General features: G+C 29.5%; 3 protein-coding genes and 2 pseudogenes across 5 annotated transcripts; 2 read left to right on the top strand and 3 right to left on the bottom strand.

The window, feature by feature from the left end:
- Positions 1–447: 447 nt before the first annotated feature.
- Positions 448–9,704, bottom strand: LOC145202338 (O-acyltransferase like protein-like). 3 transcript variants are annotated; one of them, XM_090081360.1, is made up of 16 exons: positions 9,607–9,704; positions 7,466–7,839; positions 6,589–6,719; positions 6,372–6,453; positions 6,151–6,232; positions 5,620–5,768; positions 5,303–5,479; positions 5,104–5,197; positions 4,833–4,925; positions 4,291–4,471; positions 4,069–4,148; positions 3,824–3,985; positions 1,587–1,716; positions 1,299–1,491; positions 1,011–1,153; positions 448–871 (listed from the first exon to the last, which is right to left on the bottom strand). In XM_090081360.1, exons 2-16 carry the CDS (start codon positions 7,791–7,793, stop codon positions 764–766), a joined length of 2,133 nt encoding a protein of 710 aa, XP_089937486.1. In that variant the 5' UTR covers positions 7,794–7,839; positions 9,607–9,704; the 3' UTR covers positions 448–763. The 3 variants fall into 3 exon arrangements, with proteins under 3 accessions (XP_089937486.1, XP_089937487.1, XP_089937488.1); XM_090081361.1 differs by having other exon boundaries at positions 9,621–9,703; XM_090081362.1 differs by lacking the exon at positions 9,607–9,704 and adding an exon at positions 8,560–8,629.
- Positions 9,705–12,577: 2,873 nt separating this feature from the next.
- On the top strand, positions 12,578–14,726 carry LOC149891158 (uncharacterized). Its single transcript, XM_090083377.1, has one exon. It carries the CDS (start codon positions 12,624–12,626, stop codon positions 14,700–14,702), a length of 2,079 nt encoding a protein of 692 aa, XP_089939503.1. The 5' UTR covers positions 12,578–12,623; the 3' UTR covers positions 14,703–14,726.
- Positions 14,727–14,959: 233 nt separating this feature from the next.
- Positions 14,960–18,317, top strand: LOC149891157 (uncharacterized). The gene is made up of 8 exons (XM_090083379.1): positions 14,960–15,284; positions 15,382–15,499; positions 15,698–15,775; positions 15,889–15,990; positions 16,517–16,629; positions 16,921–17,171; positions 17,618–17,777; positions 17,912–18,317. Exons 1-8 carry the CDS (start codon positions 15,053–15,055, stop codon positions 18,064–18,066), a joined length of 1,209 nt encoding a protein of 402 aa, XP_089939505.1. The 5' UTR covers positions 14,960–15,052; the 3' UTR covers positions 18,067–18,317.
- Positions 18,318–23,308: 4,991 nt separating this feature from the next.
- On the bottom strand, positions 23,309–23,790 carry LOC145186397 (uncharacterized; annotated as a pseudogene).
- Positions 23,791–25,257: 1,467 nt separating this feature from the next.
- Positions 25,258–27,562, bottom strand: LOC149891156 (52 kDa repressor of the inhibitor of the protein kinase-like; annotated as a pseudogene).
- Between the last annotated feature and the right edge of the window lie 425 nt (positions 27,563–27,987).

Raw genomic sequence — 27,987 nt, 5'->3', positions numbered from 1 at the left:
TTTTTAAAAAAATGAATCTGGAAACTGTGCTGGCCATCCCATAACTTAAAATCTATGGCTTTGTTCTTTAAAAGCAGTTTTAGCCTGGACTCTTTTTTCTACTTTAAAGTATTGTCAAACAGCCTGTTCAAATGCTAAACAGAGTTTTGTAAGTAATCAAAAATTTAATACTGTTATCATAATTTTTTAAGGCTTAAGTTAATTGATGCATGATATATTGTTAATCCAGTATTTGTTTCTTAAAAAAACACCTTTTCATGAAATATTGAGAATTTTTAGGCTAAATTTTTTTTGTTAAGCAATTTATCACATCACATGTACCATTTCAAGTCATTCACCTAACATTTTACATTTTTTACAAACAAAGCAAAACATTTTTTTTTTCATTTTGAGATCAGGTTAAGATTAAAACAAATACAATACTCAGGAAAATAAGTCCTCAAAACAGACAAGTAATTAGTTCATTTCTTTATAATAATTCATACAAAACTTATAAAACAAAGTTTCTTTACACATTTAAAGTTATATTAAAATTGATTACGTAATGCAGAAGAGAGTAAAAAATAAAGCTACAAATCCATAATGATGGAGGAGTAAAAGTTGTAAAAGTGAAAAATGAATCGAAAATAAAACAAAACCCTTAAATAATGCTTTAATAAATTAGGAAGAATGCTTTAGGGAGTTAAAATGAATGCTTTAGGGAGTTAAAATGAATGATTTAGCAAGTTAAAATATATGCTTTAGAGAGAAAACAAAAACAGTTTTACTTAAATATCATTTTCTCCAAATTAAACACAGGATATTCAACGCACAATGCCAAAACAAAAGCAAAAACATATGAGATAACCAACACTGACACAAAGTTGAACACCTATTTAAAAGAAATAAACATATAATAAAGGTATTTACTGTAAACAAAAGCAAAGTCACAGCCATTAGAGACATTAAAGATAAACTCTTTTTTTAGAATTTTCTACAAAAACTAGATTTAGTTGTAAAGCGTCATTTACCATCATATTAGTTTGATAGTGGGCTTCATTCTCTTGGACATCATAGAAATAGATGATGACAACAAGGTGTATTAGATATGCATTATATGATAATCTGCTAAATGGAATCCAAAGCCTCCATGATAAAAATTTGTTAATCAAACCTTTAAAAAAAAAAAATATTTTTTACCAGATTAACTTCACTTAAGACTTTAACAGTTATATAAAAATATGGATAGAAAAAGTTTTAAACTATAGAGTTCCTATTTTAATTTTCTAAACCTATTTTTTTTTTTTAAAAAAAATTACCTCCAGCATTATTATGACATGCATAGACAACCCATGCCACTGCACATGACCAAGCTACTCGATGAAAGGTACCATATATGACATCTTCTGCATCGTTAAAAAAGAAACCATTAGGTTTGAATACATGCCATGGTCCATAAATAATAGCAAGACCTGTTGCAATAAAAAGAACCCAACCAAGAAAGAAGAAAATCTAGAAAATAGAAGAACACATTTTTTTTTCTTCACAAAAAGAGCAGCTTTTAATTATTAAACCTTTTTTCTCTATCAATACAATTTTCTACTTACTTTTTTATACTTTTCTTTTACTGAAACATTTCTTGAAATAATATATCCAAGAAGCATCCCTATGACGTAAGCACTAAATCTTGTGTATGGCTTCTCATAAACCTTATTTTGAACTTCAGTTGCTTCAGTACTAAAATGTCAGCAAACAATTTGGATAGTGAATTTTTTATCTGCACTGAAATGGAACTGAAACTAAGTAGACTTAAAAGTAGAAAGAATGCCATACAAAGATACATTTAGTTTTTTTTTAATCTATTTATTAAATATTCATCTTTTCTAATACAATTTTGATTTTAATATCTCATACACTACAATCCATAGCTAATTGAACAATGGTTCTTTTTGAAGTTTTTAAAGATTTGTTTTTTAATGGAAGTGAAATTTAAAAAATAACACCAATTAAATTTTTTTTGGATATAAATTTTTTTTGGCATATAAATTTTTTTCATATGCCAAGGTTTTCAAACTTGGCATATAAAAAAAATTTGGTCACTAAAGTAGTTAAAACATTTGTGCCAGATCCCTCTTGTAGGGATTGCAATTTCCCTGACTTTTTCCATTCCCGGGATAGCGGGAATGGAAAAAGTCTGGGAAATTGCAATCCCTAAAGAAGATTTTCTCAGGAAAATCCTGGGAAAATCTTCATCAGGGAAATATATATAACTAAATACACTTTTCTATTTTTCTATTTATTTTTTGTAACTGTTTACGATTTTAAAGTGACTTCTAAGAAAAACCAGTGCATCGAGATGGATAGCCAATCGTTCTCCCAATTAAACTTTTTTTGTCATGGAATTGATTGTTAATTGAACACAATGTTTTTTATTTGATGGTTCTTCTTCTTCATTTGGATAATATTATGGATTTTTTCTAAATGCCTTTTCAATCCAACAGTGGAACCACCTTTGCATAATAATTTTTTTGGACAATGTTTGCTCATCTGTGCCTCATCTGCTTTTTTAATATCAAAATAACTCCAAACCTTCAAAGTTTTAAGATTTAAGGAAATTTTTTAAAAATTTCTAATGTGCTGCGATAAATTTCAATATGTAAACAATATAAATAAGCAATATTTCTTATGGTCTGGAAAACAAAAAATTCTGACCTTGGGGGGAAGTTAAAAATATGTGTACAAAGATCCTGGAAAAAATTCCCAGGATTCCTGGAAATTGGAATAAAATTTTTCCCAGGAAGAATTGCTACTCTCTTGTAGCTAGATCAACGTAATGCATTGCAAACGGATGTAAGATTGCCTGACTACTATTCCAGTGGAACCTTTGTGCTTCATTCTGAAGAACAAACAAGTAATTCTCAGTTAAGTCAAAGGCCAAAACCTAGTCACTCAATTATAATGATGATTTCTTTTTCCTAATGACTTACCAGTTAAGTGGTTTCTTAGAAATGACATGCCTTTTACATCTTCATTATTAATTTTACATCTTCATTATTAATTTTACATCTTCATTATTAATTTAATCTATAACAATTTTACATCTTCATTATTAATTTTACATCTTCATTATTAATTTAATCTATAACGATTTTACATCTTCATTATTAATTTAATCTATAACGATTTATCAAAAGCGCTTTCATACAATAATTGCAAGCTTTTATACTCTGTAGTATCTTTATTTCACCTTAACTTAAAAAATAAGCTGTAATCTAAAGTTTAAATGGTTTTTAAGAGTCAGATAATGACTTTCACCTACTGGCCTGAGCAAGGGAAATCTGAACTTGTGAAGTGCCCTGTTATCTTGTGCAACAATCTTTCATCTTTAGCTAACTTTGCATGTGAGAAGAGAAGAACTAACCCAAACTTCATGAAGAAAATTGGCATGGATGGAACCAAATCGCTCAAATTGCAGTTAAAGAGTTTAGTACTTTAAATATCTGATTTAAGACTCTGATTTCCACAATTCAATTGAAGAGATGACTTAATAAAAAATTGTTTTGAAACATCCAGGATTAGTTTAAAATAAACTTGAGGTTTCATGCAAGATCTACCAATATTTAAGGAACCCTTTTATACAAATAAGTGGTCAAAGACAATTTGAATGTGAACAAGTGTTTTGTTAACTTTATGCCTTTTATCTTTTTTTTATTAATTAAATCATCAAAAAAATTTTATTTAGCCTAGATTAACTATTGAAGAAAAATATCATTTCAATATTTGTGAAGAGTAATAATATATACTTCTCAGATTAACTTGATTCATATTAAAAAAAAAAAAAAACCTTCTGGGATTATTTGGCAAATATAATGCAGTGAGAAGACTGGGGTAGTTGTTAATTCCAATGATCAATCCTGTGGTTAACAATGATATTGACGTAAGTGCACCAAAGAATAGAAATACCAGAAAGTACTGGTTTGGTTTTCCAGCATATTTTTTATCCAACCTATAACATAAAACTTAAGTGTATCAAATTATATTTTTCACCTTACCACAATACGAATAAGATTCTAGTAAAGTTTCACATACCAGTATGCAGTGTAAAGTATTGCTGGACTGATGATATAAAATTGCATATCATTTGCTAAATACCAAGACCAACCCAAACACTGAAGATAAAAGTAATAGGAATTTCATAGCTTTAATCACTAGTATTTTGGTTGATACTATTTGTAGTAAAAAAAATTGCATAAGTGACATATTAATTATAACAATAATCATTCTGACATTACTAAATGTAAATGCAAATACCTGTTGCATCATATCAGTAGGGTAAAAGTTATTTATATAAAGAAGATTAGACCACCAATATTTATTACATGGGTTTTGGAATGCATCTCCATATCTTATCTGAGAAGCATATGGTCCAGTTACAGTCAAAGGAAATAGATTATTCCAAATTAGAATCACAAAACCATACACTGGTGTTAATCTGAAATATAGAATCCTAACCATAAAACTCATACACTGGTAATTATGTTAATTATCAATTATGGTACTTATAATTATGTCAAGTTTTTCAAGGTATACTAATGTTAATATGAAGTATAAAATCCTAATTATAAAAAATTTTTCCAAAACTGAAAATGGCTTACAAATTCAAATAACTGCAATCAAAGAATTTGCTAGAGACTAGTAAACTAAAACCTATTACAATTACATCTCAATACTAATTTTATGCAATTCTAGTATTGATATTCATCAATTGTTTGATCTTTTGATTGTAAGTATAATAAATGTACAAACAAAACAATTGAACTGCTAATTTCATTTATTAATATTGATTATTATACCTAATGTATCTGTGAATGTAGAACTTTAAAAGAGGTAATCTTCCATTGTTTGAATCCATTCTTCGCATACTCAAATATGTTACAAGAAAACCACTGTGAAAAAAAGATGATGCTAGTTTAGGCCAGAAGAGATTTTTTCAGGATAAATTTTAGTTATGAAATGAGTTTGTTTTAAGTAAATCTATTGATTGATTGCAGAGAAATTTGTAAAAAACCAATTAACTACATATTAAATGCAAATTTTGTCAAAATATTTTTAACTGAAAATCACCTTAGCATAAAAAATGAATCAACAGCAACATATGCACCTCCAACAACCATAAAGCTGAAATTATGAACAACTTTCACTAAGGATGAAGGGTTATCTAAAAGAAAAATTATATATTATGAAGTCAAATGTTAATTACTTAATGTAATTGTTTGGTAAAAGATTAAAGCAAAAAGTTTGATGAAACAAAACAATCTTGTACCAAAAAGTTGTGTAGCAATTGGAGCAAAATACATGTGACCTAAAATAACCCATGTTAAGCTCAACACGCGAATCCCATTCAATGATTCTACAGCACCTCTAGGAGATTCTGTGGACAAGATTGCCGGGATGTTCTTCAAAATTGAAAAACAACTGAAAATTGTCTTCACATTGTTTTCTAAATAGTTCACTAATGATTTAGTGAAATTTTTACAAAATATTTTTTTTATAAGTTGCTTAAAAGAAGCAACTTATAAAAAAGCTATATTAAGCAAAACCTAATTAAAGTTAAAGAAAATAGAAACAAAGTAAGAGTACCATTATGAGGAGCATGATAACCAACAGGATTAATCAAAAGTTCTTTATCTTGCTTATCTATATCTGTAACAGGAGAAAAATGATTTTTAGGTAGTCTACCCAATGAAGTGCCAATACAGCATAGAATCAGAAGTAATCCACAAATCACTCTGAATTATAAAAAAATAAGAAAAAGAAAAAAATTTTTTTTTAAAATTCTTTTTAGCTTTAAATTATTAAATTCTGTGAACAAAAAAACTTTTGAAAAATAGGTGTTTTTTTTTTAAAATAAAAGTTTACATAATTGCAAATTCAGGTTTATGCAGCTCTGATTACCACAGAATATATATCACAATAATTACAATCAAGCTAGAAGCAATGTGCAGTTACAATCATTTCCATATAAATCACCATCTTTACAATTACTACACTCCCATCAATATAAATGATTTATTTACAATCACTGCAATTTTAAAAACTATGAACATGAAAGACCATTTTGAAAGTTTTGAAAGTTAAACTTTAAACACGAAAGTAAATAAAAAAACATACAGGGAAATGATAGCTCCTGTATTGTATTTAACTGGTGAGTCACAAAAAATGGGTTTCGCAAACACAATACTATTCTGTGTATCTAAAGGTATAATTTATTATTATGCATAGTTGAGATTTATAAATCCTAAAGTTCTATTTTCCATAATGTTTTAATCAAAAATTAAATACAAAAATAATTTTTTTACTTACATTAAAAAATGAATGAAAGAGAAACTCACATAAAGTTGCAAGACTAAGAATAGTAAAGATATCTTCAACAGTGCATTGCTTTGGAACACAAACCCCAGTTTGGCCAGGAAACTATTATTCCAAATGACACAAATGATATAAAATCTTATTACTAAATACTAGATGCATAATTTAAAATATCTACATTAAATATCCCAAAAATTTAGTTTTTACATGCTAATGAAACTGTTAGATAAAAAACCTTACTGGAAATGATGCAATTTGCATCTGAGCCAAACAATACTTTGCACCGCCAATGTCATTACATTCATCATATGACCCCAGCCATTTCAAGTTGCCTTGTAAAATACCTTGAGGTTTTGGTAATGCATCGACATCTGAAAAGTTAATAAAAGTGGCTCTACTTTTCAATTTATTTTCAGATACAAACCATAAAAATGATTGAGCCTCCTGATTTTAAGAATAAGAGAAACAGTGAATTAAAGAATAAGAGAAACATGGAACTTAAGAATAAGAGAAACATAGGGCTTAAGAATAAGAGAAACATGGAACTTAAGAATAAGAGAAACATAGGGCTTAAGAATAAGAGAAACAGCTAATTAAAGAATAAGAGAAAAAATGATTTTCTGTAACTTTATAAAAACTATTTGACTAAAATAAAGAGTTCAAATTTTTTTAAAATAATACAAAAAACCTCTAAAACTCATATTTAAAAATACCTCGCTAAAATATTAAAATCTGGAATATCAAAAAAATTGTAACTTTTTCTTTAGAAATGTTGCATGTTTTTATTTTATGCTAAAGTATATAATCCAGGCAGTATTTTCCTCTAGCAAGATTATGGTACATTTGTTAACTAATAAAAATTATTCAGCATAATTACAATGTATGCTGTAATTATAAACCATTAGGCTGTAACTCACTATTGTATTTGTGTTTTGTGGGTGTGATTTCTTGTATAAATATTATATTGTTTACAACTATGATATTGTATTCTTGAGCACTACAAGAAATGTATATATTTGGTGGGAAAGCTTGTAAGCAGAATCACTACAATTAAATAAATACACTACAATTAAATAAATCACTACAACTAAATAAATATATTGTAATATGCACTTACATTTTCCTAGTGGATATATGAATAACCTTTTTATAATCTCACTTTTACTTTGATTAATAAAAGGTGAAACTAAGTCCAGTATAGTAGTTTTGCACTCTGTTGAGAAAGTTGATAAACTGTTATGTTTTTTTAAATCCACAATTCTGAAACTAGATGGAACACTATTATTTTGGAAATTAAGTATATCTTTAATGAAAGACTGATTTAAGAACTTTCCAAACACATCCATGTTCAATGACTCATTAAGGATTTGAAAAATCTCATTTTCACATGTTATCATAGATAAGCAGAAAACACCATAAATCACCTCTTTCAACATTCTTCTCATTGAGTTATTAAGAATTTAAAAATTTTTCCATTTGCAATTATGTGATCTAAATTTTAAATATGTTGAAATACATTTTTCATACAAAATTCATTGTTATTGCATTAATTTATATTTAAAAACAGTATACTTTATGATCCTAATTCTTTAATCAAATTGTCACCCATAACTAAGTTCATAAAATGATGATTCTATAACTAAATTCTATTTAGTATTAAATATTTGTGTATTTGTAAATGTAAAATGTTTATGTATTTGAAAATATTTACTATAATAATTTTAAAAGTTATTCTAATTTTACCGCAAAGGTTCTATTTGACTATTTTAAAAGATATTTTGCTCCTATAAAATTTTATGTGCTGATATTTTATTTGGAGTTAACTAATGTATTTCACAAGTATTTGAATTTATAACTTATTTTATGCTTATGCGCATAAATAAAAATATTCACTTAAAGTTTTTTAATTTTAGCTCAAATTTTGCTGTTTTTAAAAGTATTTGAGGTAATGACTTTACAGTAATAATTTTTAATTTTTATAATTATCTTAATTATAAAATTTTTTTACATGAACTTCAATTAAATTTCATATAAAAAATTCATACCAAATTTCAAACAAAAATTATAGTTTCAAATGATGAAAAACTTTTTACAGCAATAAAAATTAGTCTATACAACCAAAAAACCTTTTTAAATTTGTTATCAAAATATGACCACATATTTGAAACACTGTAACTTAACTATAATAGAAAAGTAAGACAATAACCTTACTTTTTGTTTTCGAATTTCATAAACTTTATGAAATAGTTATTTTTTAAATGTTTTTTGGGTTGTTAAAAATAATAATCCAAACTTTTTGCAACGAAAATTGTTTTTGAAAAATTACTGTTTCTAAAAAAGACTCGATTTAGCTGTTATGATGAAATGATTATTGTGTAGTTCATAAACTTTAAAAAACCCTTTGAATTAGTATTCCATCTACACACTTATGTAATACATTTTAAAGCATAATCAAGATATGTTTTATGCGAAATAATCCAAGTTTTTTAATTGAGTTTTACAGTGCTTATTTTGGATCGACAAAACTTTGGGTTTCTGATTTAAACAACTTTATGATAAATTTTGTTTTAAAAAAATGTGTTGGGTGTTGCTAATGGTTAATTTTATTTAGTTTTTTTTGTTGAAATATACAATTAACTTTGAGTAAAGTCATAAATTTAGAGAAAATGAATGTAACTTTTTTCTCATCAATGTTGCGCGTTTTTAGGCAAAGCTGACCATTGTAAACCACACACACATCCCCCCCTCCCCCTCATCTTAAAAAGAAAAAACCTTTTGAGTAAGTCTCTATGATCCAGGGGCCAACCAGAGTAATTTGGTCTGGTCCTCATTTATCCTCTTTATGGGTCTGAGTATGGTACTTGCCAAAAAGGTAAAAAAAAAAAAAAAAGTAAAAAAAAAAGGTTACTTAAACTATTTCTCAGTCACATTTTCTGACAATGGCAAAGTTTTTTTGGTTAAAATACTATAAAATTGTATAAAAATTTTATCATTTTTTCGCGAAAAAAAAAAATCTTAAGTCTTTTTCTGTAGAAAAAAAAGACGCACAGTAAGTAAACATTTCAAAAATTGGTCAGAAAACCGAATATTATAGAACTTCTTAAAAAGTCAGACCAAAACCTCAGAGTTAAAAATTTGAATTACTATTCTCCAGACATTTTTGCCGAAATTATAGAACAAAATGCAAAAAATGCAGTTTAAATGAAAATAGATAAGTTTTTTCCTACATCAATTTATCAAAGTTAAAGTAAGTCTTACTTTTTTTGTATTACCTTACAATGAAAGTGAGAACAGAGCTGCTTTGCACTGCTCAAAATTACGTTTGCATCAACTCAAAAAGCTAAGTTAAACTATGTATTGTTATCCTGCTGCGACAAAGTGTAAATTAAACAATTATTTGAAGTATTTTCCTTTTCAAACTCAGTATGCGTTAAAAAAGGTTAAAATATCATCAAGTTAAAAATTAGTATTCAAAAAAAGATTAAAAAATGGCCACTCCTAAACATTTTTCATTAGATATAAAAAATGATTGATCAGCCAAAAAAAAAAAAAAGAAATTCCTATCAGCAGATACAAAAAGATTAACCAACTACGTATTATAACTCATCCAATTAAGGAAAAAAATGAAAAATTTTATGAAGTTAAAGTTGTAGAATCAAAAACACACAAAATTCTGAAATGTTGTGGCGCGACTCCAGTGTATCAAATAGTGATTCCACGAAATTGTCAAGGGTAAAGTGACCAAACCCGAACCAGTGACCAAATTTCAGCCACATTTTAAATTTAATATTTCTGTCTTGGTTTCTGCTTTATGTTTGGAAATGCGACTTTTTAGAGACTGATATGAACTCAGCCAATAAAAAAAAAAAAACATTATTTTAGTTGGCGGGTGTTTATAATAGATGTATTATCATAATAAACACTTATCTCAAAAAAGTACTATTTTAGATCATAGTCACAAGAATATAGTCTGGAAAGAAAGACCGTTTCTATTGTTCAACCGCTTTATGTTGAAACTTGTATCAACGCACAGTGGAAAATAAAGGTGTGTTTCGGACCAAAAATCGATAACTTTTTTGTTACTAAAAATAGAGATTTGAAATTTTGCACGAATGTAAAGTAGTATATGACGCTTCTTGAGAAATACTTTTTATAAGAAATTTTTGTAATACAATATTAAAAATAAATAAATAAAAATCAAAAACTTCAAAATTGGCAGTTTGTTAATTTACACTTTAACACAATGCTTTACAAATGTATGAAAATACCTTAAAATTATTAAAAACGACGAAAAATACATAAAGTGCTTACCTACTAATTATAGAAATATTTAAAACAGTTTCTTAATAACAATTTTTAAATAGTTGCTTTTATGAAATAATGTATAGGTATATTAAGGTGGTACCAGGGTAAAGGTAACTTTTTAACAAGAAATTGAAAACTATAAATAGACTTTAGCTCTTTTCTATTAATGAACAAAAAAAATATATAAAACAGTAGCCCAAAAAAAAAATTTAGTGATGACGTCATTAATCATGCGCATAATTAGTGTTATGTTACCCCCAAAACTGCTTATTCTTTCATCTAATATAACTAACTCAAAAAGAGTCAAAACTGCTTGAAAATTTGAACATGAATTCTTTAATGTATTAAGAATGTTGTCTATGAAACAGAATTTTTTTGAAACATTTTTAATTTTACCAGGTTGACATTCGAACTTTAAGATATAAAATTAAGGGTAGTTTGGGACCAAAGCATGATAAAAATGAGTTTTAAATAAAAAATAACAAAAATTTGCTTCACAGACAACATTTGTAATATGCTCATCTTTAAACCTGAAAAATTTCAGCCTATTATCTATTTTCTATGAAAAGTTATTTTTTCTGAAAAATTGAGATTTAGCGAGAAAAAAAGCGTTTCTAAGGTCGTTCCCAGCCAACCAAAACATATGGGTACCGTATGGGATTTGTCCGGTAATCTGGTATGGGATACATAGGGGCTTTTTTCGCGGGATCTGTCTGGGACCCGTATGGGAAATAAATAAAAAATTGGTATTGAGGCAGATTTGAAAAAGTAATATTTAAAATTAAAATGATTTGGCGCTTACCGCTCTGCAATATGTGTTATTTCTTATTTCTTTTGTTGTATTTTGTTTAAAGTTATCATATTCATAAATTGCTTATGCAATTGTTCATGATTGCATTAATTCTTTTCTTTTACATTTGCAAATAATTTTCTGCAAAAAATGTTTACGGTTTATGTATCGTAAATGTGAATAAATATGTATAAAAGAAAATTGAAAATAATGATATCAATTATATGTTATATTTAATATCAAATATAATATTATATATTATATTTAAGTTTTTGTTTTGTTTTGCTGGAAGACTTCCAGCAAAACAAAACAAAAACTCAAAAAAAGGATAAAGTAAAACAATTGTTAATAATAATATTAAATTGCATTGAGGCTAAACAACTTCCAGGCTGGAAGTTGTTAAGTCTTAATGATGGCCTTGAGAAGATTAAGTACTAAATATTTTCTGTTGATTTATAAAAAAAGGTTTTTTTGTTATACATCAAACGTTTTTTTAATAAAAATGATGTTGTATAGAAAAATTGGAATATAAAACAAAGTGTTACACGATATGTAGATTATATTACAATTTTTTTTTGCAATAATATGCAAATGTAAGTATAACTAAATAAAAACTTCAGTCATTAAAAATACTTTTTTATTTTTTACTTATATTTGAATATCATTTTCATCATACATTAAATTGTTTGTTATGGAATTTTTAACATTTAGTGAAATTTATTGATCAGACAATAAAAGTATTATAACTCTTTTAAATTTTCATTATTATGTTTGAACAATTTTATAAGATTAATATAAAAAAAGGATTCACGTTTCAAAATTTATTATGAAACAAAAATATCTTTTCCACATATTTATATAATGGAAATATATTTTTTTAAATCTACACAGTTTCAGATTTCAATAATGTAAAAAGTACCACCCACCCTTGCTTTATGTATAAATAAACAATTTTACCTTTTCAAAAATTGCAATCTTGGTAAAAAAAAGAAATTTAAAAAAAAAAATGCTTTAAGTGATTTCCTATAACTTATAAAATTTATTATTCACATATAGTGCTACAATAAAAAAATAAAAAATTTTGAAAGTTTGATTTACCCTACTGTGTAATTAACTATAATTTTTATCATTTAGAAATTTAAATTCAAAGTATAATATTTTTATAGCTTATTTATTTGGAATGAGTTATTTTTATTCAAAACGTACAAAAAACCGAAAGATAGCTGTTGCGGTTTCAAAAATATTGAGTAGTGCATATGTGAATATACCTAACTTGGATGTATCAACCTCACATTTTTCTCAAGCAAATAATGATAATTTACCAATAAATATGGTAAAAATGTCAAGTTCAAAAGATCCAATTAATTTGCCAATATTTGATAATAATGACCCCAATAGTCAGCTTGATGATTTATATAACACTGAAGAATATAATGACTTTCCAGAATGGGCAACTCAAATTTATGATGACAGTGACGAGGAGAATAATGACTTCACTGAAGAACTCAATGAAAGTGAGACTTTGAAAGATAAGTTAGTTTCTTGGGCAGTAAAATTTAACATTTCCCAGACAGCATGTAGCAATTTGCTTGGGTTTTTAAACCAGCTACATCCTGATTTGCCAAAAGATGCAAGATCTTTGCTTAGTACTCGAAGAAGTGTAAACATTCGAAATGTTGCTGGTGGGGAATATTTTTATTTTAGCCTACAGTATTGGCTGTCTATTTTTACCGAAAGGTATCCTCTCAATAATGATATAAATCAATTAGATTTGCATATTAATATAGATGGTGTGCCAATTTTCAAAAGCTCAACAAATAGTTTGTGGCCTATACTTTGCTTGGTTAAAAATACTGGATGGTGTCCATTTCCGATTGCCGTTTATTTTAGTAAAAGCAAACCAACTTCCCTTGATGATTATATGGAAGATTTAGTTTCGGAAATGACTATGCTAGAGAAGACAGGGTTTGAAAAAAATAACAAATATTACTCTATCAAATTAAAAGCAGTTATTTGTGATGCACCAGCGCGAGCTTTTATAAAGTGCATTAAACCTCACAACAGTTATAATTCCTGTGAAAGGTGTGTACAAACTGGAGAATGGCTTGGGAAAGTTGTTATGCCTAATCTATTTGCTGTTTTGCGAACTGATAGTGATTTCCGAAATAAAAAAGACCCTGCTCATCATTGTTCCTCGTTCATATCTCCTGTATTACATTTAAATATAGGCTTGGTTAGTGGATTTCCTCTAGATTATATGCATTTGGTCTGTTTAGGAGTTGTACGAAGAATTATAAATCAATGGATACACAGCTTGTCTGTTCGTAGATTATCAAGGGCAGCAATAGATTTGATATCTGATAAACTTGTTGCAATTAAATATTATACTCCTCGAGAGTTTGCACAAAAGCCTAGATCACTCTCTGAATATAAACATTGGAAGGCTACAGAACTTAGGGAATTTCTATTATATTCTGGTGTTGTTGTTTTAAAAGGCATTTTGCCTAAAGAGTTGTATATTAATTTTCTGTGTCTGTCAGTAGCTATTAGAATACTTATTAGCCCATCCTTATGTAACATCCATGTAGATTATTCTGAACAACTGTTAAAGTACTTTGTGTCAAATTTTTGCATGTTATATGGAAATGACCAGTGTGTATATAACGTCCATTCACTGATACACTTGTCAGATGATGTTCGGAGGTTCGGAGTGCTAGACAATGTTTCTTCGTTTCCTTTTGAAAGTTATTTAGGAAGACTTAAGAAGTTAATCCGTAGTCCACAGTCCCCTGTTACACAAATTGTATGTAGATTGTCAGAGGGCCACTTACAATACTCTGAAAAAAATGATGCTGATTTCACTGCTAAATTTAAAAAAAAACATTTCGATGGTCCAGTTCCATTGCCGTTACGCCACCTCTCACAATTTAAACAATATTTTGGTTCTCAGTTTATAGTTTGTAATGAAAATGGAAACAACTGCTTTGCAATAGACAACAAAGTTTGTTTAGTTAAAAATATTCTTGCTGGAAATGATTTAAACAACTCCGATGCTGTTGTTGTTTGTGTAGAGTTTGATCGTCAGGAGCCGTTTTTTACAGATCCACTTGACTCATCTTTACTGTCAATTTTCTATGTTGAAAAACTTTCATACCTTGTAAAAGTTTATTCATTGAGAAAATTAAGAACGAAATATTTTCTGCTGCCGCATAAAAATGGTTTTGTTGTAATCCCTCAAATGCACTTCCACTATAGCTGATTTTTGTCCGAAAAAACTTGGTTTTAAATTACAAATGTCTCATGTATTAATGTAAACAGTTACTATAAATAGTATTTAATAATAGTGTTGTATTATTACATTTTCAATGGCATATTTTATTTTTATGTTTTTGTGAATATTGTACTTTTCTTTTTCTATTTTCAAGTTATCTGCGTGTTATTTTACAAATAATTCAAACTATTAAAAAAATATAAAGTATTTATTAATAAAAAGCTAACTTTTAAAAACTACTATTATTTCTATTTAATAAAAAATTCATAATTACTATAATTAAAAGTTTTAAAACATTTCTTATGTTATAACTTATAAAAATCTTATTTAGTTAAAATATGTTTGCAATTGTTGCTTTTGAAAACACTTGCGAAACAGACTATGTTCCGTTGAAATGGCTTGAGGGAGTGGATGCTAGTAATGTCCAGTTAATGATATCAAATCACACATCAGTTAAGTGCTATTGGCCACCATTTAAGAATCCCAATACAATTTCTAAAGCTAAAAATAACAGCCATGATGCAGAGATAAATTGGCCAATTTACATGGCAAGGGTGCTGGGATTAGCTGGTAAATTTATTTTGCATATAGTTTATTTTCTACATTTATTGTACATTTGTATATGACCTTTTTTTTTACCAGTTTTTATTTTGAAACCAATTTTTAGACAGTTTAAACAATGCTCGTCAAAAAGCCAAAATGGCAGAAGACACATCCAGTTTAGAAAATGCATTTGAGGAGATGGAAGAAAGTTCTGGAACTGTCAAGAAAAACAAAAAAAGGCGGTAGGCATTTAATGACTTTTTTGTTTATCTATAATTATGAAAACTTTTTATTTTAAATAACCACAATAATTTTACTTAAAAAATTTATTTTATTTTTTTAAAATTGTCTTTTATTGTGTTGAAGTTAATAATATTAAAAAACGCTACATTTTTTTTTAAAAAAAGTCTTTTGTTTTTGTCATTTTTATATTGATGAAGAGTAACAAAGATTAGTTACGAGAAAGAAACAGAAAATGAGGAATCTGAAAATGATCAATTGTTTAATGTAGAACCAAAGTAATTTTTTTTTACAAAATTGCTCTATATGTTATTTGTTATATGGAAATTTATTTCATATTTGTTACCTGTAGGAACTAACATTATTAAAGATTATTTTTGTATTTTAAAAGAAAGAAGTTGTTGGTAAATTCTGCTCTTCTCATTCAAAAGCCACAGCAACCCTGCAAACTCCCATCAAACAGCAAATCCAGAGTTGGCGATCAGTTGTTACAGTGAGTTTCATTATTTGTGTACACACCAGGATTTATTTATATATAATTTAATATAATGTTCTTAAAAAATGGCATATTAATTCATTTACAAGTTGTAAAAATTTGAATTGAACTTTTCATCAATTAATTTTCATTAAAAATATTAGGAAAAACAGCATACAGCAAGTATGGAGTCATGCGTGCTACATTGTAAATTAAACTTAAAGTATTCAATCTTCAAAATGATTACTGTATTTTTAGTAGCTTGCGTTAAAAAAAATTATCAAGTGTTTTTAGAAAAAATAAAATAGTGATATGGGGCCATCCATAAAAAATGTCATCAAAAAGGGGAGGGAGAGGGTCAATATTAAAAGGACCTCATGTCACTTGTGAGAAAAGGACGTCACTTCAAAGATTTTTTTAAATTTTTTTTGGAGGAGGGGGTCAGAAATCGACTTAAAAATGGTGGTATCCTTTATAATTGACCCCTATACTGATAACTAGAAAAAATATATGTATAATTAGCTTTTATTACCATTTTGATTAGTGATGAACATTCTAATGACTTCAACATATGGAATAGTGAACAATTTTCACCTCCTATTGCTTCAACTGCTGCAAGGGCAACATCATTGTCAATGTTAAGTTCTACTACTGCAGGTAATTCCCTATAGTAACTACTTAGTTAAATAGTATTCCAATATTAGTATTCCAATCTAATACTTGTATATCAGTATTTGTCATGTATTTATAGTTTTTTTGTTTTAAGTTGAGCAATTTCTTGAATGGGCTATATACAAAATTTTTTTTAACTTAAAAAAAAAAAAAGGTTTGCTTTTGAGTGCTACATTTTTAAACCTCAAGGTAATGGTTAAAGATTAGTAAAAGTTCTAATCTTTAACCGTGTTATTGCATGGTTTGTAGTAAGATTGTAATAATTTTTTTATTTAGGCTCCAGTTTATGTCAAACTGCTAACCTGCAATCAGTATTTAATTTAATAACAACTTTGGTTAGCAATGTCGAGGAGATTAAAAAAACTCTAAAGGTGCATACATCATTATTGCATTCTATTAAGCAAAAAATGCTAGTTAGTGAAGAATTAACATTTGATTTGCCTGAAGATATAAAGTTGCCACTGACATCAGCAGAAGTTGAAACATTAGAGGAAAAGTTGTGTTGTGTGGAGAAAAAAAAAATTCTTGTAAGTTTAAAATGATTTTTAAATTCAACATTCAATAATTACAAATAAAAAAACTCAAGTTTAGAAAGAATTAACTGCGTAAAATAGTTTGGGTTTAAGATTGGATGGCATGATATCATTATAAAAGCCATTAGGATGGGTTGAAATCTAATGTTGAAGTATTTATATCATATGAAACAGTTCTGCTTCCTGACTGATAAAGATTTTAAACTTATTTTAGCCGCATCACTTACTACAAGATATTAAATTGTTAAATCTTGTTAAACTTTACTTAACTTGTGTCTTAAAATGTGTAAATTTAACGTTATATCAAAATTTTGCGATTAAAGATGTTGTTATGTTTGAGTGAGGGTGACTTGTTTAAAGGAAGTGTGATTAAACGTGACTTTACATGATTAAGAATGACAATTTTTTTTACATGTTTCATTACATGTTATTTCTTTTAGGCAAAACATATATCAGACATTGGAGGCGAGGATCTACGTAATTTCGTCATGAGAGCGATGCCAGTTTTACTTGATGGTCAGCTTGCTCGCCAATTTAATTTGACAGGGCAGAAGGGAAAGAAATCGTTTAAAGCACTATTGCTTTGTCAAGTTTTTTTTAGTAAGTAGTATAAGTTCATGCATTATGCAGCATGTCCCTATAGGGAGATGCTGCATATGATCACTTACTAAAAGATATTAAATTGTTAAAGATTATTTATTACTTTAATACAGTGTTGTTTTATTTGATTATAGATGCTGTGAAACTAAACCCAAATACAAATCAAATCAATAATAAAGATATTGAAACAGAATTATCAAAATGGTTTTCTAACGCAAGAGATCGGGGTTCTGACGGTCGCCGATACACAATTACGAAAACTACAATGAGGGCTCCCAGTTCAGATTGATGGACACAAAAAACAACGTCTTTAAAGAACTGTTTTTGTTTACTCTTTATTTTTTAAGTTTAGAAAAAGTTCACCAAAATCGGAAGTATTTTATGTAAAAATTCCTTTTTTTATAAATTCTTTCAAATATCCAGCTGAATGGCGTAATCAATGATTTTAATATTATTTTTAATTTTTACCTACATCCATTTGTAAATTTTACATGTTAATAATTATTAACATGTAAATCGTTTAACGTTTAAACGATAAAAAGTATAGAGTTTATAATTTTTATTGATTACGTACAGGCGAATTTAAAAATGAATTGTTTACAAATTATGTATTAAAACACGTATTGTATATAAACCGTGTGCGACAAAGTAGAGAAAAAAAAAATCGGAAAACTACGGGACCTTCACGGTCAACCCTGTGAAATAACAGATAGCCTATTAGGAATCGTAAGGGCGAAAAAATTGTATGTTTAAAGGATCCTTACGGGCATCCCAGAAGGCAACCGTGTGAAATACCAGAAATGCCTACATGGGAACCATAAGGGCAAAAAAACGGTAAACATATGGGACCCTTATGGGCATCCCAGCGGGCAACCCTTATGGTTCCCAGATGGGGCCCTGGGACAACTCCCGCTGGGATCCCTTAGGGATACCCGTATGGGTCCCTTATATACGCCCGTATGGGTCCCTTATGGGACCCATACTTGTTGGTTGGCTGGGTTGTTATGAAGCAAGAACCAAACTGCTCTTTAAAAAAAGGCCAAATTTGATTAAAATTAAGAAGATTTTTGACTTTTTGCAAAACGCATATTGAAATAGGTAGATTTAAGAATTCAAAACATTAATTTTGGTATTTTTCAAAATTTTATCAAAAATAGCCGTTTTTTACCCTGGTACCACCTTAAAGGTACTATATCATAACTACATAGGGACTTTCAGTTCCTGAAACCAGTTCGTTGACTTTCAAAAGCTGCAGAGTATCTTCATCAAGTTCTTGCACATTTCACGCAAAGAATTTATTTGGCTCTTTACTTCATCTACAATGGCTTTAGTTTTCTTGGAAGTCTCTTTGCAGAATTCTATGCATATAGGTCGACAAAAACGAACATATGAAGGTGCCGGATTTTGCCAAACAACTGCGCCAGTTACTTTATCAATTAGTTTGATAGGCACCAAAGAACTAGTAAACAAATTTGCATAAGAAATAAGTTCAGATTCCTCTGGAAGTTTCTGCTTGTATTGGCTTTGGCCAGAGGAACCATCACAGCCCCATTTACTATATGAAAGTAAATGCTTGAATTCAATACTGTACAGAGAATCTATGGTCAAAATTCTAGCTACAGTGTGATCCAATAAATCTTGCAGTTCCAGAATTTTCGCATGTGTGTTCGTAATTTCTAATGCAGAAGATGGTGGATAGCAGGTCTGTTTAATTTCTTGAATTTTACAATATGGTGGAAATATGGAACAGTTTCGTTCATTTGTCACCTTCCTCATGTACAAATATTGTGCTTTTGTTAAATCTAAATCAATAAACACGCTGAGTGCTTCTTCATCAGTTAGCATATTCTTCTGGCTTGCGTTTTCCATAAAACTCGATATTAATTTTTTTTTGTCTTTATCAGCAATCCTTAATGATTCCACAAGTTTTGCTTCTGCTTCTTCTCCTATTGAATGCAACGCCTGAAGATATGTATTAAAGATATGCTCGAATCCATATTCCTTAAGTAACATGGAATTTTTTCTTTTTTTGCTGGATTCTGACGAATCTCCATAAGACACGCACGGCCTTCCGCGTTTTTCAAAAGAAGTAGATGGCGTGGAGTCGGTAATTGCCTCTTCTGAGTTAGGTAAAGATACACAATATCCAACCAATCACTGTTCTTAGATAAAAAAGCTTCCTTTTTCCGTGACGCCAGTATCCATCGTTTATTAAAAGACGGAATAATGTGACTTTAAATATCACCAATGATGAAACACAAGTTGTCCTCAGAAAGTTGATAATTTTCTTTTAAAATTGTTGACAGTGCCTCAACTGTCTTACCTCCATCAATATAGGAAAGCAATAATTTACATTTCAAACACTTAAAAGTTGTCATTTTAACAAGTCACAAAAGTAACTTAAGTAATATTCAATACTCAAACGAGTCGATTTAATTTCCACTGTGAATTTGTTATACTGATACAAATGTTTCAACTCTTTATATATTGGCAGTGTACATTCACCACAAAAGGAGTGCAAAAATAAAAGAATGCCATGGTATCAATAAAAAATTGATAATAAATTAAAAAACATATACCAAGCTATTGTTATAAATGAACAAAATTTGAAACCACGATAAAAAGCGGTTTTCTGTTTTATTACTTTTATCACTCTTTTCTCGATAATTTCGGAAACCGCACGTTTCTGCAACTCATTCTTATACATGTTTTTAATAAACACCTAGGCTACAATACTACATTAAATGTAAAGCGTGGGGAAGCGTGGGTAAGTACCAAAAGTCTCAGTGAACTTGAAGAATATTATTTTTTTAAATTTATTTTATTGTTTAAATAATTACTCCTAAACTGAACCATATAAGTAAAAATGTATAATTTTCTTAAAATCTCCATAACATGAGCTTTTCAAAAATGTATAATACTTTACACTTATTGCAGAAAGTTTTATAGAAAATTCACTTTTAAAGTGATGAAGCGAACAGGTTTGAAATGAACATCCGCAAAAGTAATAAACAATAGGGCTTCAAATCTTTTATTTTTACATAAAATTATGTGAAATTCCTGCATTATAGTAATGATTGACCATTAAACTATTAAATAAAATTGAAATATAATGACAGTAGCGACATTAGTAAAAAACATTTATGATATGCTGTTGCTCTACAATTTTCCACTGTGCAACGACCCGGTGAAGGTGCAGAAAATGAAAACTCTAACATTATTCTCCTTGTGGTTCTGAACTGAAATTGTTTTTTGGGTTTAATGTTGAGATCTTTTAAATAATTTTTATATACATAATTTCTCCGATATATTAAGAAAGATTATTTAAGATTTAAGAACCTCTTTAAATAAACAGAATGCTTTATTTAAAGTTTCTTTAACATAAACATTTACATATTTTTTGCTGATTCCTATTACTAATTACTGCTGTTTTGTACTGTTGTTGTTATGTACTTCTTGTGTTAGTGAATATGATTGAATTTTAGTGTGTGTGTGTGTGTGTGTGTGTGTGTGTGTGTGTGTGTGTGTGTGTGTACATATATGTATAAGTGTATATATATATGTATGTATGTATGTATGTATGTATGTATGTATGTATGTATGTATGTATGTATGTATGTATGTATGTATGTATGTATGTATGTATGTATGTATGTATGTATGCAGTGGCGTACCTAGGGTAAATAGCGCCTGGGGCAAACACCAATCTCGCGCCCCTCCTCCCCCACATAAAGTACTTAATTACAATTTTTTAATAAATGATGACACAAACTTTATTTTATATAATATATTTATTTTACATAATATATTATTTCTTAATTTATTTTATATAATTCTCGCTTATTGTATTGCAATCAAACCTCTTTTGCGCCCCTTTCAGATTGGCGCCCATGGCATGTGCCCTGCCTGCCCTACCCTAGATACACCACTGTACGTATGTATGTATGTATGTATGTATGTATGTATGTATGTATGTATGTATGTATGTATGTATGTATGTATGTATGTATGTATGTATGTATGTATGTATGTATGTATAACTAGTTATTTAATATTAAACAATGTAAAAGAAAAAGATTTGCCATTGAAAACAACAATTATAAAATTTTTATTTTTTTAAAGATATATTTATACTGGTAAGTTAGTGAATATCATTTACTTTTACTTAAAGTATTTTATTTATCAAGTAGTTATCAAATATTACTTATTATCTTTTCTTACCTTTTCTTATTTTTAAAAGAAAAGCTTTCAATATTTTTTTTTTGCTTGGCATATATATTTGTGTATATATACATGTGTGTATTTTATATATATATATATATATATATATATATATATATATATATATATATATATATATATATATATATATATATATATATATATATATATATATATATATAAATGTATGTGCTATGGACAGTTTTCCATAACGTTAGTTTCTAATTTAAATATAACATTATTAAAGCTTAATGTCATATTTAAATAAGTAAATATGACAGTATGGAAGTTGGAGCAATTTATTACAATTGTATGCCCTTCCTGATGTTAACTTGTTTTGCTGATCAGAACTAATTTTTTTTTATTATGATACTACCTCTAGGGGGCTCACTAGCTCCTCCTGACATTACCCACAATTAAATTAGGAGTTTTAAAGCAAGATATTTTACTGTTACAAAATACACTTGTTGTTTGATGTAACTTTTGTATTCTTTATCTTTGACTTTTTAACAAATTTACATTTTTTTAAATTTAATACTCTTAAAAATTTATTATAAGTAGTTTTTTATAACAAATGAAAAATTCTTTTTTTTTTAGATTAATAGCAGTTTTAAAACATTTCAATTTAAACAAGTTTATTGCTGCAGTTAAGTTTCTTCACTTTAGTTAGCAGTGATCTCTTTTTTTGAAGTCTTATCTTGCAACTTTGTGTTTTTCACGTTTATCTTTTGCAAATGAAAATGTTTGAACTCCTACAAACAAACTGATAATCTGCTCAACCACATTTGTTTTGATTTTGTTTGTAACAGAAGTATCAGTTGATATACAAACATTGTTAAAATTAGATGTAACAGTTGTATTTGTAAGAATTTCTTTTACAAAATCATTTGCAGAAAACACTGATAAATATTGAAGTTTTTTTTTTCTAAATAATAGTTCACATTGTACAAATATACTAATAACTTTAGAATTCAATTTCTATAAACCATCTTTATCATCATTAATGAGTGTTTGTATAGTGTCAAATTCTACTTTACATGCTAGAAGTAAAGAACATTGAATGGTATAAAAAGGATAAGAGTTTTGAATAGTGTAACTTATTGAACAGTTTATGAATAATATAGCCAGCTAAATATTGCAAACTTTTCATTTCTGCATCCTTTATACTCATGGTTGATTTCTTGCATTTCTCACCATTGAATTTGTTTTTATCGGTAAGCTTGTTTAAAATAATTTTTATAAAAAATGTCATTTGCTCCGTCCTGCACCAGAGTATTGGAAAAGTATTAGTTATACGAATAAACAAATGTCTATAGAGCTTTACTTTTGACATAGCTACTTGAAATTGATCCACCTAAATTTTCAAGGAACTTTCCTCGTTTGTAATTTACTGCAAACTGCTCCATCAATTTTATTGGTGTAATAGAACATAAAAGATCCCATGCACCATAAATAGCACCATCACTGCCACCATGAATAAACTCTTGAATAAAATATTACGTGACTCATCTCTTCTTCTATATTTGTTTGAAGATGCTGTATCATTAAGCATAATGTCTGTTGTTGGATTCTTTGACCCTTTCGCTCTTGCATATTGCTTTTGATTAATCAGTAACTTTACTTTTTCATATAGGTTGTTCAAAGCATTCAACTCTTTTTCAATCTCTGCTTGTTCATTTAAGGCAGCATCAACACTTTGTTGAATAACTTTTTTATATTCTTCGAGGTTCTCAGTATCATTAATTAATTGTTCTGTCTGTGATACTAAAAAAATTAAATTAGTTTTAAACATACTCCAAAATACAAAACAAAATTAAAATAGCGCTAGATTTAAACCGATTTAAAAAATATCCCTGGCCCGTTCGCAGGATTTTTCGTGGGAGGGTGCGAAATTTGAAAAAGTGGACCTTTTTTTACAACATATCAAATAAAGGGTGTTTTTTTTAGAGGTATAGAACTTTAAGTTGGCATTACTGTTCAAGATGGCGACCAATTTAACAGGTGACAAGTGATTTATTCTCAGTTTGGTTTGGCAATTAATCATGAATAGACTCCTGCCTGAACAACGCTTGCAAATAGTTCAATTTTATTTCGAAAATAATGGTTCTGTGCGGAATACGTATCGCGCTCTACGTCCATTTTATCCTCGACAAAATCATCCATCAGAGCAGTTAATTCGATTAACCATGAAACGTTTTCGCACCACGTTTACTCTTATTGATAACTCGCATCCCCAGAGACGCCGTACGGTGCGTACAGAAGAAGGTATTGCTACTGTAGAGCGTAGCATTGCGGAAGACCCGAATGAGTCTATCCGCCATCGAGCACAGGAATTGGATCTGTGTCCATCCACTGTATGGAAGATTTTGCGGAAGGATCTTGGTATGCGTGCTTACAAAATCCAACTCGTGCAAGAATTGAAGCCAAACGATCATCAAGCAAGGCGTAGATTCGTCGAATGGGCCCAAAACGAGATTGCCGTTGTTCCCGATTTTCATAAGCGAATTTTCTTTAGCGATGAAGCGCACTTCTGCTTGAATGGTTACGTCAACAAACAAAACTGCCGCATTTGGAGTGAATCCTCAAGTGTATGTCAAAACACCGTTACATCCAGAAAAAATGACTGTTTGGTGCGCTTTATGGGCTGGTGGAATCATTGGTCCGTACTTCTTCAAAATGGATGATGGCCAGAACGTTACAGTCAATGGTGATAGGTATAGAGCCATGATTACAAACTTTTTCATTCCCGAATTGAACAACCATGATGTCCAGGAGCTGTGGTTTCAACAAGACGGCGCAACATGTCACACAGCTCGTGCCACAATCGATTTATTGAAAGACACGTTTGGTGACCGCCTAATTTCACGTTTTGGACCTGTGAATTGGCCTCCAAGATCTTGTGATTTAACACCGCTAGACTACTTTCTGTGGGGCTATGTAAAGTCATTGGTCTATGCGGATAAGCCACAAACGCTTGACCATTTGGAAGACAACATTCGCCGTGTTATTGCCGATATACGGCCACAAATGTTGGAAAAAGTCATCGAAAATTGGACGTCCAGATTGGACTACATCCGAGCCAGCCGTGGCGGTCATATGCCAGGAATTATATTTGAAATGTAATGCCACAAGATTATCTTTCTAATAAAAAAAAATTCTTGTCAATCGAATAATCCATCGTTGTTTTATTGCAATTTAAAGTTCTGTACCTCTAAAAAAAACACCCTTTATATTGCTTCCGAAATAATACACAAATATATAAACTTTATAATGACACACAAGCTTAATAAGCATCGACACTGAATTTATGTGAAGTCAAATAATTTCAGTCAAAACAGATCGTAATTGTAAACGCCGAGGATATTTTTGTGAAAATATATCAACAATTTTATCCTCGTCAATGACTTTACAGTAGTGGATATGCATTATTGTAAGTGCAGAGAGTCTTTCTATCTTCATACTTGCTCTCGAATATGTATGGAGCCTGCACAATGCACTAGCACTACGTTCGCATTCGCAACTGGTCGCTGGGATTGAACAATAAATTTTTAGAAGAATGAAAATGTTTGGGAATAACTCTTCGTCGCATTCTTTTAATGCTTGCGCTGCAGTTGAAGGACATTCTTCCGGAGGTTTGTTTTGGAAACGATGCTTCCATCGAAACAACTCTTGGGGAAAAAAAATCAGCAGATGGTAAGTCTTCTGCATAAAATTCGACAATATTTTGAAGAGAGTAGATGGTACAAGCCCCAACAGTTTAGAGGAGAGGATAGAAAGGTCAGAAAATTGACTCTCCAACTTTGAGCTTATGTGGTTAAGGAATGGAATGGCGAGATTTCGTCGATAATACTCCTCAGGATTAATTGCAGGAGCAGTGTTGCGCATTATTTGACATCCAACAGTCCTTCGCTTTGTTGGTTCGGTGTTGACAGAACGTGCCATTCGTTCGGCTTGGGTGTAGACACGCAAAAATTCTTCGTCCATGTTTCTTAAAATGTCTTTATAAACAGATTTCACCTCAGCAATTTCATGGTATGCCATGATAATATCCACAGTGCGGCCTTGTAATTTCACAGTTATTCCTTCCAAATGTGACAGGAATTGGTACATAGTCAAGAAACTTATAATAATGTCAAAAGACGTAAGACTTGCCAGCAGTGAAATGGTAGTGTCTCTGGATGTTGTATTCCATGTAACATTTGTGAAATCTTCTCCGCATGCATCTTTGTTCGCACCATACGCAATATATTCCAGAGCGATAATTACGTAGCAGTATGCTTGATAAAAATGTCTGTATGAGTCATGCCGTGAAGACCACCTTGTTCTACATAGGTCAATGAGACCTTTTCTAGGTTTGGAAATGTCTGGTAATGCCTTCATGATGATTGATTGCAGAAGACTCTCGTGCTTTGGACTGGCAAGGAAAAACAGACAACAGTTCTTCAGTTTGGCAATGGTATTTCTTGTATTTGGAAGAGAACACGAATGGGCTATGACAAGATTAAGGCAATGTCCACTGCAGTGGACATATACAGCCTTTGGAGATTCATTCTTTATCTTTCTCTGAACACCTACATTATCACTGGACATATTTGCAGCTCCATCGTATCCTTGACCACGAATGTTTTTTAAATCGAGATTGACGTCTTGCAGAAATTGAATCATGGTGCTAGCAATGACTTCTCCGGTTGTTCTTGGAACATGGAGAAAAGATAAAAATTCTTCTTGAATGTCTTTGTTTTGATCAACAAATCTAATGCAAAATGCAAGTTCCTCACGATTATAACTAGTCACCTTGTCTGCAAGAATACTGTAGAACGTTGCAGCTTTTATTTTTTTTAACCAAGCCACTACGGATGATATCGTATCCAATAATTGTTATAATTTCGTTTTGAATACGCGGAGAGGTGTATTTCGGAATTCGATTACTGATACCAATATGGGAAAGATGCTGATGTAGGATTTCATCATGTTTTGCAATAATTTGGAGCGCTGCCAAAAAGTTACCCGGGTTGTATTTTATCGAATTATCAGATGTCGACAATGTTTCTTGATCACCTCTAAGAGCAATGCACTGTCTTCCGCAGAAAAGGATTGCCTCAGCTATTGTTTTTACAATGTGTCGATTCCTTTCTATGTTAATCTTTCTTTCTTCATCAAAACGAGTATTAATTTTTTCATTTGGCTTCTTGATTGAATTACAAAACGTCTCTGACAAAATCATTGCATCGCGGTGGCTTATTTTTGTTTGATGCTGTTTTGCCTTCTCGTCTAACGTATGAAACGCGGTAAATGGTTTATTTACGAATATTCCCAAATTCTGTCTTTTGGAGATAGGAATCATTACCGAACAATGGATACAGTATGCGCCATTCAATAATGGACTGTAGACCATCCATTTGTAATCCGTCAAGTATCTTGCCTTGAATTGACGCTGACATTTGTGAAGTAATTGTGACGGAAAAATATATTCTATAGGTGGCTTGAAGTGATTATTCAAGAGAAAGAACACATTGACTATCATCGAGTATCCTCATCACCATACTCAATTCTTCATAATTCATTGTAGCATTCAATATTTTACCAACATCATTGGTGAAAGCGAGAGGTTCAGAATCTGATTGTTTGGTAGTACGAGATATTTTAGCGGGAGGACTATCAATAGAATCATGTTGTTTTGAAATTGCGGTATTAGTACTTGTTTCATTTTCATTGAGAGATTGATTGTGTTTTCAGTTTGTTTTTTTGTACACCATCTAGAGATTGGCAAGTTGTAGCTGCTGATATTCGTTTTCTTTCATTTTGCTCTTTGCGCCCCATAGTATATGAAGAGTGACTGAGTATGGTCAATTTTTCATAATAATAACTATGTAAATTTTTAAAAAATGAAATTATAAATATATCATATACTAAAAATAGCAATGTAAATATAAAAATGAAAATATATTATCAGATAAAAATTTATATATATATATATATATATATATAT

The sequence above is a fragment of the Hydra viridissima genome, unplaced genomic scaffold (genome assembly GCF_058129835.1).
Source record: "Hydra viridissima isolate aposymbiotic clone 2 unplaced genomic scaffold, HvirCarnegie_v1 scaffold_3, whole genome shotgun sequence".
Lineage (NCBI taxonomy): Eukaryota > Metazoa > Cnidaria > Hydrozoa > Anthoathecata > Hydridae > Hydra > Hydra viridissima.
This window is presented reverse-complemented; position numbering and strand designations above follow the sequence as displayed.